At 38.9% G+C, this 14844-nt stretch overlaps 1 protein-coding gene across 4 annotated transcripts; it reads left to right on the forward strand.

Annotated features, from left to right (window-relative positions):
* The first annotated feature begins 45 nt into the window (after positions 1 to 45).
* On the forward strand, positions 46 to 14814 carry TGDS (TDP-glucose 4,6-dehydratase). 4 transcript variants are annotated; one of them, XM_042043802.1, is made up of 12 exons: positions 46 to 210; positions 1676 to 1742; positions 2164 to 2232; positions 3065 to 3155; positions 4101 to 4243; positions 5708 to 5806; positions 8024 to 8083; positions 10321 to 10364; positions 10641 to 10806; positions 11371 to 11429; positions 13325 to 13422; positions 13785 to 14814. In XM_042043802.1, the coding sequence occupies exons 1-12, from the start codon at positions 134 to 136 to the stop codon at positions 13883 to 13885; spliced, it is 1074 nt and encodes a 357-aa protein (XP_041899736.1). In that variant the 5' UTR covers positions 46 to 133; the 3' UTR covers positions 13886 to 14814. The 4 variants fall into 4 exon arrangements, with proteins under 4 accessions (XP_041899736.1, XP_041899769.1, XP_041899758.1 ...); XM_042043835.1 differs by lacking the exon at positions 13785 to 14814 and adding an exon at positions 12158 to 12233 and having other exon boundaries at positions 13325 to 13403; XM_042043824.1 differs by lacking the exon at positions 13785 to 14814 and having other exon boundaries at positions 12158 to 13403.
* Positions 14815 to 14844: the final 30 nt, after the last annotated feature.

The following is a 14844-nucleotide window of genomic DNA, read 5'->3' on the forward strand; positions in this document are numbered from 1 at the left end:
GGGGAGGAAGGCAATTCTTCAATGAGCGTCTTGCAGGCGCTGCGACTCTGCCCCTGAAACCCAGGGGCCCGTGCCGCGCACGCGCAGCCGTGGGGGAAAGGGAGTGAGGGGCCGGTGCCGTAAAGCGCGGACGATGTCGGGGCGGGCCGGCCCCGTGGCGCCGCCGGGGTTCGAGAAGCGGGTCCTGGTGACGGGCGGCGCCGGCTTCATGTGAGTGAGCCTCTCGGGGCCGCAGCGGGCCGCCGGCCTCCTGTCGGGGGGCGCGGGTGAGACGTGGCGAGCGGGGGTCCCGCGGTGCCGCCTCCCTTGTGCCTGTCCCGGGCCGGTTCCTCGGCGCCGCTGGCTCGGGCCGCGCTCACTCAGGGGCTGCTGGTGACTCGCCTTTGTCGTGGGTTCTGAGGCGGCAAGTGCTGGAGCGAGCTGGGATGCTGCCCCGGCGGTCCTTCGCCTGCGGCCGGCGAGAAGGTGCCCGGTGTAGGCGGTGGAAGTCGGTGCTCGGCTTCAGCCTGGATGGGGCTGCCCAGAGAAGGGCAGCGGAGCTGGTGAAGGGCCTGGAGTACAAACCTTGTGCGGAACGACTGAGGGTGCTGCGGTTGTTTTGCCTGGAGGCTCAGGCAAAACAACCTTCTCCCTCTCTACAACTCCCTGAAAGAGGGGTGTCGCCAGGTGGGGTTCAGTCTCTTCTCCCAGGCAGCAAATGACAGGACGAGAGAACGCAGGCTTGAGCTGCGCCGGCGGAGGTTTAGAGGAGGAATTTATTTACAGAAAGGATGATTAGGTATTGGAACGGGCTGCCCAGGGAGGTGCAGGAGTCACTGTCCCTACAGGTGTTCAGGAAATAACTGTTCATGGCGCTTAGTGCCATGGTCTAGTTAACAGGGTTGTGTTTGGTCGTAACTTGGATTCGATGACTGCAGGTCTTTTCCAGCCTAATGGATTATTTGGGTTGGGGGTGACAGGGCTTCGAGCCAGCTGCTTTTTCCCATATCAAGCCCCCAGTGCTGTGGGCTCAGTTTGAGTTAGAGAAAGGTCTGATCCACCTTAAAGCTTGAGCCCATCGGTGTGCTTGAAGTCGGAAGCTGTGAGAGGGTTAAATTTCTATTTGTGAATAACCCCTGCTAACCTGAACTCTGAGCGAGCTGCATGTACACAAGGCTGTGCCGAAGAGGCAATGCCACCTGGTTGTCTGGTTGTCACTTCTTACACCTAGCAGCAGTGTCAAAGACTTGAGTGATGGGAGTCACTGCTGTGGGTTAGGAGTGTTGACTGTTTGGTTCTTCCTGATACCTGATACGTAAACTTTAGAGTGCAAAAGTGTTTTAGAATGGCAATTGAATACAGCACATAACAGGATTTTTTTATGTGACTGTGCGCAGTGCTGGTTTCTTTCATTACAGCATGAGCTTTTATTCTGATTTTTAATTTCTTAACAATATGCACTTATATATTAGAATAATGTACTTATATATATCCTAGAATAATGTATAGAATATATATTAGTATAATGTTGACATATGTTAAAATATATCTTTGAATTCGTGTTTCACCTGTCTTGAATATATCCCCTTCTTCCCCCAAAGACTTGTGATATTGCTGACTTACTTGTAATTTGTCATCTCTTTATTACCTTAAAGCCCAGTATATAGTTGTAAAATGTTTTTCTTGTATCCTGCAGAGCTTCACATGTAGTCGTCTCTCTTGTGAAAAACTATCCAAACTATCTGATTATAAATCTAGATAAGGTAATAGCTTGTTTTCTTTCTTGACATGGAAAACTGTTTTAAATTATTTATAATGCAATCTATAATGTGTTGACATTTATGTGGCTTATTGTTAGTTATTAATTTTTGTTTGATTTTCCATTCGTTCCTGTGCAAAAAAAAAGTCAACTGGTGTTCAGAAAAAAAAAAGAAGCTTTTCAAGCTGTAAATGTCCATTTAAGAATTTCTGAAGTTGGGGCATCTTTTGGAGATTTGTGTTTTTAAACCTTTGCATCTGCTTGAAAAGCTATAGGAAATGCTATTTTCTATTGAAAAAGTAGGTTTTCTTTTGAAATAAGTTTTTGCTTCATTCTCAGACTTTCCAGTGCTTAGGTTGGATTTGAGTTAGCCTTTTTGCTTCCATAAAGCCCATGTATTGATGTTGTGTGGTATTTCTCTTTAGCTCGACTACTGTGCAAGCTTGAAGAATCTTGAAACTGTCTCTGGGAAGGAAAACTACAAGTTTATCCAGGTGATAAAACCTTCTCTTCCACAAAACGTGACTTATTACAGATTTTTGGTGTACTGCTTCCACAGTACTACTGGAAAAGATAATCCCTGATGTGCAACCCTTATGGTTAGAACTGTAACATTGGTTCTGACCTTAGGAGACAGCAAGAAGGATATACACTCTAGTGGTACTGTAGAAAGGAAGTCTGTTTTGGAAAGTAGAACAGTAAGTGTAGAAAATTTGACTCAGGGGCTGTACGAAAGATACATTTTAATCACAATTTCTGTTGCTGTTCAGTGTAGATGTACTAAGCTTGAATTTCAGTTAAAAAAATTCAATAAGTAGCCATTTAGTTCAAAATAATGCCTATTTAAAAAAAATATATCAAATTAAAAAAATAAATCACCGGAATAAACAGCAAACAGCAAAACTCTTGCAATATATAATCTAATCGCCCCTAGTGGGAATGTGCTTCTCCTTTTGCAGTGCCACTAGATGTCCCTGTCTGCTTGCCAGACGGGGAACTCTAACTCGCTCTGGGAACTTGGCATTTCAGCCTCAGTGTTGGAGCTCCATGCTATACTTCTGTTGTGTGTATTTTTGGGAACGTTGCTGTTTCTAATCTTAATAGTAATAAAAATTCTGAAATAGGTTTCGTTGAGGATTTTTAAAAAGAAAAATTGGGTGAAGTTTTATGCATGGTCTTATTTTAGACTTGGCGTTGATAAGTGGCCCGGAACTCATTTGGTAGTGCTGTTTGTATCCTGTGTTCCCTTTGTAATGGTTTCTTGTATAAATGGAAGCTGACTATGTTCTGTCAAAAAATAATTTGCTATTTTTTTTTTCTCTTTAGGGAGATATTTGTGAACCTGATTTTATAAAGCAGCTCTTCGAAACTGAGAAAATAGATATAGTCCTTCATTTTGCAGCCCAAACACATGTAGGTGAGCATTGCTGCATGCTTTGGTGTTGTTTTTCATGGCTATCCCTGCTTGAAATATATGTCAGTACACTTTTCTTTTCCCATCATATAAACCAAGGATCCAATTTGTCTCTACAAATCACATGACTGAATGTCTGGTGGCCTTTTTGACTTAAAGGGTTTCACTGCCTTGATTTAAAAAGTGCTTCATCTAACTGCTGTCTTGTTTTCATTGCACATAAATGGTAATGTACATTTTTGTCAGCATTACATTTTAAAATTCCATGTAGACTCACATGTAGCTGACAGTGTACTGAGGGAGGCATAAAAACAGTGGAGAGGGTCTTTGTACATAATCTGAATATTTACTTAACTGGCTGCAATGTCACATGAAAAAACAGTGTGAAAGCTGAAGGATTAGGCATGCACATTTTCTCCATTTCAGATGGCTGCTTTTCAGTATCGCTATTAATACGAACAATCCCCACCATATTCCTTCCATCATGAAAAGAAATCCTCAAAAAATTCTCCAGGAAAATACTTCTCAAAATTGTCAGATTTGATATGCACAAAGTCATTAGGTCAGTAGAACAGTTGTAAGAATCAAAACAGCTGCTCATGAGTTAATAGTCATAGGTCCATATTACTGCATCTTGCAACTGTCTTTGAATGACACTTTTCTTACTGTGCTTAGCCTTTCCTACTGAGATGGGAAGTAGTTATGCTGCCACTTAAATAAAGTTAGATAATGCTATTTTAGATTAAAAAGTCCATAGCCAACAAGCTTTTGCTCCTGATTTCAGCCTCTTGTTGAGAACAAGGATTTTTGTCTTCAGGTGAGTGTAGAAGGTGCCATCATTTAATAAGGACATTGCTATCTGACAGATGTGCATTGCAGCCTCCAAGTGGAACCTATAGCCCTGTCTTGCATAAATTTAATCAGAATTGTTTGAATTTTGTAATGCAGATCTTTCATTTTGGCATGCCCTGGAATTCACCTACGTGAATGTTTATGGCACCAATGTGCTGGTTGCTGCTGCACATGAAGCCAATGTGGAGAAGTTTGTCTATGTTAGTACAGATGAAGTATATGGAGGTAGCATTGATGAGGTGAGTGTGAAAATGCATGAGGATTTTTCTAGTTTAGCTGCTTTTAATCGTGAAAACAAAGTTGGGTCTAACTTTCCTTGGCCTCTGTAAATGTTTCGCTTTAAGTAATCATTGTTTGCATCTAGAAAGCTGAGTATCAAAATTGTCCTGATTTTCTTTTTTTTTTTTGTGCATGTTTTATGTTGCATGTTTATTGTCTAAAGCAGTGAGATTTGGATCATTAATGGTGTCACTACTCCTCAGAGATAGTATCAAAGGAGTGTATTATACAGGTTTTGTCCTGGAGACATTCATGAGACTTCAGTAATGTGCACAGCTTGACAGGCAGGGAGCTGCTCTATATTCTAGCTAAAATGCTAACATTGTTGGTAGTGACAATTCAAACAGGAAACAATTCCTGTATTACTGTAATAAATATTCAGATGTTTCCTCTTGTTGTATGGAGGTCTTTGATTTTTGACAATTTATACATGACCTTAATTCCGGAAATGTAATTTGGCTCAGTAAAAAGGCAAGTTATGCATGTTCATCTTTTTAGAGGCATAAATAACAGTCAAGGAGCCCTTTGCCATAGTCCATGAAAATATTAGTGTATTTCAGAAGAGTTCTATGCACTTTTGTATTATCACAACATCTTTATCAGTTCCTTCAACACAACTTCAATCTGTGGGCTTTTATGATACCCAAGGATGATGTTTTCTTGAGTGTAGACCTGTGGCTTGGGTGATACCTTCAAGCAAAATTTTTTTGTCTCTGGGCCTTGAAAGAGAGCTTTAATCTGTTTTTTCTTCTCTTTTTGAATCACACTAGAAGTTCTTGTAGAGTTTTTTTTTTCAGGGGAGGAGGGCCAGTTAATTTCAGAGGCAAAGGTCAGACAAGAAGAGTGAATGTTTTAATCACGTTAAGGTGATTGTTACCAATTGCACCTTGTGTAGCATCCCTTCTTCTTTTGGTTTTTTTTTCTCTCTTCAAGTAAGAAGTAGATTAAAGTGTCAGGATAGCCTTGAAGAGACCTGTTCTGGAACTGGTCAGAATTGTCGAAGCCTTGCTTTGGAGGTTTTTGGGTTGCAATTCTATATTTTTTACAGAAAAAAGTTACAGAAAAATTTAAGAAAAGACCCCTTTCATTTAGGACTGAAAGGTAAATTTACTAGTGGTGGTCCAATGCCTCTCTGAGGCAATATGAGCCTGAAAAGGATTGAGCCTTCCTGTAGCAGCAGTGATTATTTTATAAGATAAAAATCTGAGGACCTGCTACTGTGAGGTAACTCTGCTAGAGCTATAAAAATATTACTGCTGGTAATGTCTGCCTCCTATATTGAATAAATAGGCTGTCTTTTGATGTAAGGGGACTTTGTCAGACTGATGTACTTAGACATTTAGGGTTTTTTATTTCTTTTGTAACTTTAAGGCTTATCTGGGCAAATTACATTTGAGTGATGCAAATTTTTCTTTTTATTTTAGGAATTTGATGAATCCTCACCAAAACGTCCGACAAATCCCTATGCCTCCTCTAAAGCAGCTGCAGAGTGTTTTGTTCAGTCTTATTGGGAAAGGTACCAGGTAAGTCCATGGAAGCTTCAAAAACTCTGAAGCCTGTAATTAAATGTCTGTATTATGTATGTAAGAGTATAAAAGAAAAATCAGTACTGGTCCACACAGTGCCACCTCTTTCCTTGTTAGTCTTGTAGTTTGGATGTGTTAGAGTGTCGCGGGTTCGGTTTGTAACCGGGCGGAAACACCAATTTAGTGTAGTGGTTTGGTCCAAAATACTCATTACTGTTTATCTGCTGTGAGATAAGAATTAGGAGAAATGCAAAACAGGCACCAAACTTGAAAGAATATAAAGAAGTTTATTAACAGACCTAAAAGAAGAAAAAAAATTATACCACCTTCAGAACTCTCCTCCTCCCCCCACCTTCCTCCCTTCTCCCACTGACAATGTGAAAAGACAACCCTTAAGATGTTCAGTCTGTTTACCACTTCCATAATAACCTTGTTCAGTCCATTTAGAGAGAGAAGTCTCTTCTTGCTCATGCTATGAAAACATTATCACAACGAGACAGCCGCCCACTTCCAAATATTGTTCAGTCCATTTAGGAAGAGGAGTCTCTCTGCCTGCGTGTGAGTCCTTTCCCCCGACTTGCAGCTTTTCCCGCAACTGCTTTCGAGGGTCCACTCTTGAAGTTTTTTGGGGTACAATTTTAAGGTTGAGCCGTTCAGAAACAAAAACAGAGGCCCTTCTCCTTCCCTGGGAGCAAAGGGTCTTCATCATCTTCATCTTTAGGACTATCTCTGGGAGCATCTCTAGGAACTGAGGTTTTCTCCTTTCCCATTTGGAGCTAAAGTCCTCATCTGGTTCATCTCTACGGACTGAGGTTTTCTCCTTTCCCCTTTGGAGCAAAAGTCCTCATCTGGTTCATCTCTCCCTGTCCAAACTTCTCATGAAATTACAGCTGCGTCAGCATCTGCCTATCTCAGCGCAGGTGCTTTTGCTCACGAGTTGAACACTCCACCCCCCATATCTTCATGAAATTACAACAGGATACTCTGATATATCATAGCTTCACAACAGAATTTCAGCTTTAAGCATCTCCTCTCTCTCTTCCCTCAGGTTTTCAGCTCTTCACAGCAATAAAAGGGTTAATCTCACCTCGGCCTTGCAGCTTTGCAGCTGGAATGTTGAATTTTTCTTATCGCAGTGGAGAGGGGGGAGAGCCGAGCCGCTCCGGCTGCCCACGGCAAGGCAGTGGGGGGGGTTCCATGGCTGGAACAGGTCCATCGGCTCCAGGATGGCCGTGGCCCGGCCCGGCCTGGCCCAGGCAGGGCCTGGCCGGGCCCGCTGGCCCCCACACGGGGCCTGCAGCCACTTGTCCCAGCGCCGGAAACGAGAGAGAGCTTGGAGGGGGAGTTTGCCTATTCTTAAATGTGGATCACAGAGGTGATCACAACTTTAAGTGGCTTAGAGAATTTTCCATATTCAAACTGGCCAGCTGATAGGTTCTGTCAGTTCCCAGAGGAAACTGTAAGCACCCCTTTGCAAGGACGTCCCTTCCGGGACTATGCTTGCTAACCTATGACATAGAGAATCTCCACCAATAAGTGGTGAAGATACACTGGAAGACAATGGGGACAGGTTGGATGTTTTTGATTTTTGTTTTTTAAATCTGAACTGTAACATCTGAGAATGTGTTTTGATAAACTGGTCAAAGAGAACATTAGGAATTTAAAAACCCGTACTAAGCTTGAAGGGAGTACAAAAATATTACACAGGAGTAGAACATGCATAATTCAAATTGTATTAGGACTAAGCTTATAGTTAAATTAAAAAAAAAAAAGAAAAAGCCCTATTAGATTTGTTTAAGGAAACACATTTCATATTTTGAATACTATAGACTTTTGTTCTTGATATACGATGTTTTTGATGAAAAGTTGATAAGAATAGGATGTTAATAACCTGTGAAACATTGGAATAAGTAGGAGTAAGCCAGTCTTCATTCAGCCAGATACACATATGCAATGTCCTGTGGTGCTTCCAGGGCAAGAGAGATTTCAAACATTTGTCACTTGTGGTGCTCCTAACGGGCTGACAAGGCTGGAGGCCCTTGCCTGTTTGACAGAAATACAGATAGCTTAATTGAATAATGTTTGTAAGGGCTTGCAGATTTTTGAGTATGCACTGTGCATGTGTCAGTTTGTTTATTGATCAGCCGGAAGCCTACAGATTTTTACTGATATATGCTTTCCTATGTAATCACATGTATGTTTAATGCTCTCCAGTTCCCAGTTGTCATCACACGGAGCAGTAATGTTTATGGACCACATCAGTATCCAGAAAAAGTAAGTTAACCTGTGCTTTATTCTGAGCTTCAGTGTACCATAATTCAGGGTTGCAGTGAGGTTACTTTTTTTCTCATGTGCATGGGATGACCTTTGAAAAAAATGTTCTTGCAATTAACATGTGATTATATATTTTGAGCTCACACTAACATGTCTTACTGTGAAAACATTTTTTGATTGGGGGTAAAACTTCAATTAGAGACTTGTAGTTTAAATGAATTTTATGACAACAACTTTGTTTTGTAATTTTTCTATTTTTCAGAGAATATTTCGACAGAGTTCCCCTGCAAATTACATTAACTCACATGTCATGGTCTGTAATTGGGAGTGTTGAATAACTAAGGGAAACATTTCAAAAAGTAAACTGAGAATACAATATGTCTGGTATAGAAAGGGATGTTCTAAGCTGCACAGAAAATAAGTAAGATGAAGCTATAGCATTCATCTATAAGGTGAGAAGTAGTGCAAAGTGACTTGTCTTTGCACGTGTTCAAACAGACCTTGCAGGGTAGCTATTTAAAACAGTTACTAGTGAGGAGTTGCCTTTTTAAGTCAGTACCAGAATCTGCTAGGTTAGTGAATGGAAATGCACTGATGGAATGAAAATGATAATCACATGTAGTCTTTGGAGTTTGGAACTGGTGGGAAATGTAGTTACATTTTACAATACTACAGAGGTGTTTTTTAATTTAAATTGCTTTTCACCTTTCTGTTTTTTTTCTCTAATAAATTTATATTCACCTACATTATTGAGGTGGATAAGCAATGGGTTTTAGAATACATTTTTCATTCATCTGTATCTTGCTACAGGTTGCATGATTGTTGGGGGTATATTTAGGGGATGTATCACTATTTGCTTGCTTTTGACTTTATAATTTCTCACATACACAATTTTAGTTACTGCTGAGAACACAGCACTAGGCTTGATGAATCTTTAGTTTTACTTAGTATCCTGCTCCTATGTTTAGAGTAGGAAGTTAAAAAAATTTAAGTAATTTGAGTAGTTTTCTAATGACTTCAGTTTAAGGACTTTAACAGTGGGGCTAACTGGTCTAAAGTATCTGGGGCATTATGAATGCATCTAAGCTTGTGGATGAACATAATGTAGTAAATCTTTGTGCAGCAAGCACACTGTCACTTGATGCCTTTTGACACTGAACCGTGCCATAAATCAAATCCTTCTTGATGGGAGAGAATTTTCTAAAAGTCCTTGCAAGCAGTTTCAAAAGATAAACTGAGACTTTTCCTGGAGTTTCAATGCTTCCAGATAGTTGTTTATTAAGTCTTATCAGAGGAACAGAGCCACTAGCATGACCCAGGTACAGCATAGAGCACAGAAAGCAGGAGAGAACTCTAATTATCAAGATTTACACAGCCTTTTAAAGATAATTTAACCAATAGTTACTAAAAACGTATATTTTTTTCACTTTCCTACCAATTATTCAGAAACACAGCCAGGAACTGTGGAATTCTCTATCCAATCATCCCAAACTACTTTTACTGCAAAATATGGAGGAGAAGAAGAAGAAGGTTTGGAGAAGAACGACAATCCTCCATTTTGATATTTTTTACTCTTATCTATTTACTACAAGGAGAAGCCCAAAACCTGTAAAATTTTCACCCTGTGACAATCTTACATAGTAGTCTATCACCTAATTCACACCACTGTATTTTCTAGTTCTTGTCTGACTGTTGGTAATTTTTTCCAAAGTTTAAAGCTAAAACAGTGTTGTTCAGGGGGGTAAGAACCCTTAAAAACAGGCAGAGAAATGTTCTTGGCACTCTGGGTTCTGACACCTGTGTATCTGCATTATCTTAAAATTCTCTGTTGATTCTCTTCCAGATTTAACTATTTTAACAACTCTTTGGTTCTAGATTTACTGCAGTTTGCTGGATGTTTAAACCTTGTTCTGAACTGTTGGCAATAATTATTTCTGGTTAGACCCTAATGCACTGCTGTGTGTAAAAGTAATGGAAACTTTTTTTTTTTGTGAAAATGTTACATTTGTAACTGCCAGAAAGATAAGGTTTGCAGTACAATAGAGGCATCTACTCTTACAAAACCTTGCAGCTTCTAGGCTTGATACATTCTTCCCTTAGACTTAATAAAACCTAAAAGTATTTCAAGGATCTTATTAAAATAATGCTACATAACTGTTGAAGTTCCTTATTCTTTGCAGAATAGCAGCTTGTAAAATAGTGGAGTCATGGGATTTTTTTTTTGTTCAATTCCTTAGGTTATTCCGAAGTTTATATCTTTGTTGCAACAGAACAGAAAATGGTAGGTAACTTGCATTTTTTTAATAGTATTTTGTGCTATAAAACTCTAATTGCAGTTATAAATATGTGCTAGTTTGTAAAATGATAATTACATAACTAAGTGATTAATCACTTATTTTAATAATAGGATTTCTTTAAAGTAAAGCATTGTTTGCATGTCCAGCTACTTAAGGTACCTTCAGGTAACCATCTGGCAGCAAAACTGCTTAAAACACAGTCCAGTAAATTGAATGTGTCTATTTGAGGATTAACAAAATTTTTTTGTCTTTTTCTTAAGCTGTATTCATGGTTCTGGACTTCAGAGAAGGAATTTCCTTTATGCGACTGACGTGGTGGAAGCATTCCTTACTGTCCTGAAGGAGGGGAAACCAGGTGAAATTTACAACATTGGAACTAACTTTGAGATGTCCATTGCCCAGCTTGCTAAGGAGCTGATCCATTTAGTGAGTAAACAGTTCTGATACTTTTCTTTACCAGTTTTCATTGCACATATGAATAATTCTATACACCTTTTGTAGCTCTGAAAGAGCTTAGGCTTGTGGTGGGTGCTGGAAGATCCTTGCAGCAGAATGATGTGCTACCCTTTCTGTGGCAGCTGGACTGTGTAAGTTTGCAGTATGGGCTATCCTGCGTTGGGCTGCTGCGTCAGTTATCCTGACTGGGACATAACTGGCATCATGATTAATTACCATTTTTTTTTCATGCTGACTGCTTTAGTTTTGGTCTGAGAATGTGGCGCTGTTAAAATCTAACAGTTTGATTATGGATGTTCTGGTAGTGCTGGGATGAAGGAGACAGATTGGAGTTGTTCTAGATAATTCTGATAATTTCAGTGGTTTGAAGACTCAGTATACAAAAGAGCATTTCTGTTTGTGATTTGTGTTTTTTATTTGGTGGTGGTTTTTTCTTAACAAACTTAAATCTTGTTTAAAACTCCCTATTTTTAAAAATATATATTTAGACAGTCCAAGATCTATGGGAGTGATAATTGTTTTTCTTCTTGACAGATAAAGAAGACCAGTTCAGAGTCTGAAATGGAGCACTGGATGGATTATGTTAAAGACAGGTAAGGAATGTGGAGGACATGCAGGATCGTTTTGTCCTGAAGGTTTCTGAGACTCTTTATCAAATAGTTTCTTGTGGAAGTGTTTCTGCTCTGAAGGAGGGGGAACGCTTTTGAGGGAGTAAGAGCTGTTTTGCTTCCTTAATTTGTTTGTTTTGCTAGTGGATTTGACATCTATGATCAGGGTTCTGTATAGAAAAACAGGATTTTCCTTTATTATTTGGATCTGTAGGTCAGAATGTGTGTCTTGAAAGGGGAACGTGTAATGGTAATCTGTCTGTCTTCAAACTTACTTCATACTTCTCACTACTGAAGTCTGCTCTGGGAAGAGGACAGGTATTACAGAGCAACTAAATCTTTCCTTCACAGTAGTTTGGACAGTTTATTCGGTGTACTTTGTATTCAGCATCACTGAGTGAGATGAATCCCATCCTCTCTTGCTTAGCTTTAGTATTTTGGCATTAATGTGCCTAATTCAGACTTAGATCTACTTTATAGTAAGACCCACTCTCCACAGGCAGAAATACGTGCCTGTGGAGTGTAGTAAGCTTTAGATTTCTATCTTAAGCTGAAGCTGCTATCTCAAAAGTAGATGTAAAGCTCTAAGGTACCAAAGTTAGGACAATGGTAAAAATGGGTAGCTTTTATAGATAAGCTTTTGCTGTGTGTTTCTGTCCTTAATTTCAGGCTTGGTTTGGCTCTGTTCTTTTATTGCCATTTCTTTTCTGCAGCAGCAATGAGTCTCTGCTTATACTTTAGATATCACTCTCTCCAGAGTGATTAGAAATGACGTGTCTACTGAGAGCAGTTAAGTATTATGGCCTTTAGAATTCTCACTTTCTGTTCACATTTGTGTTGTTATCATGGCAACTGAAGTGTCTTTAAAAATGTGCTTTTTTTTTTTAAAAGGAAATGTTCTTCAGAATCCTATCTGAGTGTATCACAGGACTTTGAATGAACTGCCTTTGGCTCACATGATATGAGTGTTCAGGAGTTCTCAGTGTAATTCAGTTTGAGATGTTTCTTCATGTGTTTTGGGCCCTGTCTGCTAATGTTTAAACATAAATGGGCTTGGGAAAACCAACCACATAGGAATACATGTTTCAGGGAATGTTGAGGTCTTATAAAAGATTGTTAACCTACCTAATTTATGACTATTTAATTCTATAATGAGTGACTTAAAGGTCGTGGGGGTTACTTGCTATGGAAAAATGAGTTCTGCTTCTGCTCAAGATTAGCATGTTATAGTAAGTGATAAGTACTTGGTTTGTGCCTGCACATGTACCTTGACTATTCAATATGCCAGTGCCAGTAGTACAGGAATGCTAGGCTAGGCTACCTATCTGCCAGACTGCAGAAGTGAAAATTTCTTCCATGCTTAAATATAAAATGTGTCTTTCTGTGTTGAATCTCGCCACTTGGGATTCTACATATTCAGTATTACTAAGGTTGTGTAGCTAGTGAGCCACTGTAATGATGCCACTTCGGAAGCCTGTGTGTTTTAAATCTGAAGTATGTGTAAATTTGTGGGTTTTCAGGATAAAAAATGTAAATGCTAATATTAGAAAACACTGGCTCTGCATTGCAAATGCACTGATTTGCACAATTGTGTTGGCAGTGATTCGAGTTTTGCATTCATTTTTGTGCCAATAAAATACTAATTAATATTTATTCTAGTCAATTTCAAGTAGTTGATTGTACAAACTGAATTGTATTGTTGTAGCTGCGCTCAGCTGCCTTGTATTTTTTGAAAGGAATGCAATCCGTTCATGTTGGTGGGAATTTTCAAAATTGAAGCATATCTAATGTTCCTTGGAAGACAATGTGAGGTACTGCATCTCCAATTAATGAAGAAGTATAATCAGATTGTTTTCCGTATGCATTTTATACTTCATCAGGCCTACAAATGACCTGAGATATCCAATGAATTCAGAAAAAATGCACAACTTAGGATGGAGACCTAAAGTGCCTTGGAAAGAAGGAATAATGAAAACAAGTAAGACTGATGACTTTTACACTGATTTAGGAGTGATGGGAGAGGGAAAGGGGGAAATGGGTTATAGGTTAGCTACTGAGAAGCTAAAGAGATTGAATGTAACACTTGAATTTTACATAAAATTGGCTGCTTTCTAAGTAGTGAATTTACATGACTAAAAAACGGGAATAATCACTTTTTAATAATAGAGTAAGTCTTGCATAAAGAATTTATAAAGTTCAAACTAGATTTTTCTAATATTGTAGGTTAAAATTTTTTATAAAGAAACTTAGCATGCTGTTAGTCTTACGATGTCTGTGGAATATTTGGATTTCCCTGTTAACTCTGGTCAACTTGACTTATCAACATTGTCTCCATATTAGTTGAATGGTACAGAGAAAATTTTCACAACTGGAAAAACGCAGAGAAGGCTTTGGAGCCCTTTCCTGTGACAGAGCCATTTGCCCAGCTCAGTGGTCCATAGTGTGGCACAGAACCCGAAAGAGTTTTTTCTACCTCGTATGATCTTTTCTTCAAAGCCTGCAATCAAGTGGCCACGCTGGACTCAATGTATTCAAGATACATGAACCATGATGAGTAAAGAACCACAGTACAGCACGACTTTGGAATGGTTTCAGCACTTTATAAGTTGAACCTCTTAATTTCAGTTTTTGGTGCAATACTCTATTCTCAGTAGGTATTGATATTAAAAAACTGTATGGAGTGAAGAATATTTATAATGTTATAACTTAGTGTAACTGAAGTAAAATCTGCCTTAAGAATAGTTAACTGTGATTGCAGCTTTTGGGACTGGGAGTTAAATTTGTTTTTGTTCTGGAATTATTCATCTGTATTAGTTTGTTGTTACAGTGTAATATATATAGAATTTTTTGTCACTTCAAAGAGTTGGATTTTATTTTTAATCAAGGGGAGAAATTATATATTTTTTGGAGACTATAAATTGGTTGACAAAACCTGGATACAGTACCTGTATGATTCCGTCCATTTCTCTGCTGCTGGTGCACTATTAACTTTTGTAGATGACTGATTAAACTTATCTACTCTATCATTTTAAATGCCTCTTTTTAAAGGGAACAAGGGGGGAAAGATGTCAAGAAGTAGCAGGTGTTCCGGCTGAGATTTCCAGAAGCATTTCCATAAACTTTGTCTGCTTTTTACTGTATTACTGTCTATTACATGTTAATTCCCTTTCCTTAGCTGTAATTGTAACAAACTTGAAATACTGGAACACAGTTAACATTCCAATGGTCTTATTTCCTGAAATATGAAGGCTACTTAAGGAGAAAAAGTTTTTAAACACTTCTTTTTCTATGTATTGTGGGTTGGCAGACCTTAATCAGTGCAGCGTTTCACCAATTTTTTTTCTGTAATAAACATTTTAAAGATAAAACAGTATTTGAGTTTTAATATAAAATTTGGGAA

The sequence above is a fragment of the Corvus kubaryi genome, unplaced genomic scaffold (genome assembly GCF_017639235.1).
Source record: "Corvus kubaryi isolate FWS band 111438036 unplaced genomic scaffold, C.kubaryi_AGA036_p1.0 133, whole genome shotgun sequence".
Lineage (NCBI taxonomy): Eukaryota > Metazoa > Chordata > Aves > Passeriformes > Corvidae > Corvus > Corvus kubaryi.

What these genes read in the sequence shown, in the direction of transcription:
- TGDS (XM_042043802.1), top strand. Translation starts at nt 134, where the DNA reads ATGTCGGGGCGGGCCGGCCCCGTGGCGCCGCCGGGGTTCGAGAAGCGG. An exon ending in ACGGGCGGCGCCGGCTTCAT is followed by an intron (nt 211 to 1,675) that starts GTGAGTGAGCCT and finishes TGTATCCTGCAG; the next exon opens with AGCTTCACATGTAGTCGTCT. An exon ending in ATGGAGGTAGCATTGATGAG is followed by an intron (nt 4,244 to 5,707) that starts GTGAGTGTGAAA and finishes TTTTTATTTTAG; the next exon opens with GAATTTGATGAATCCTCACC.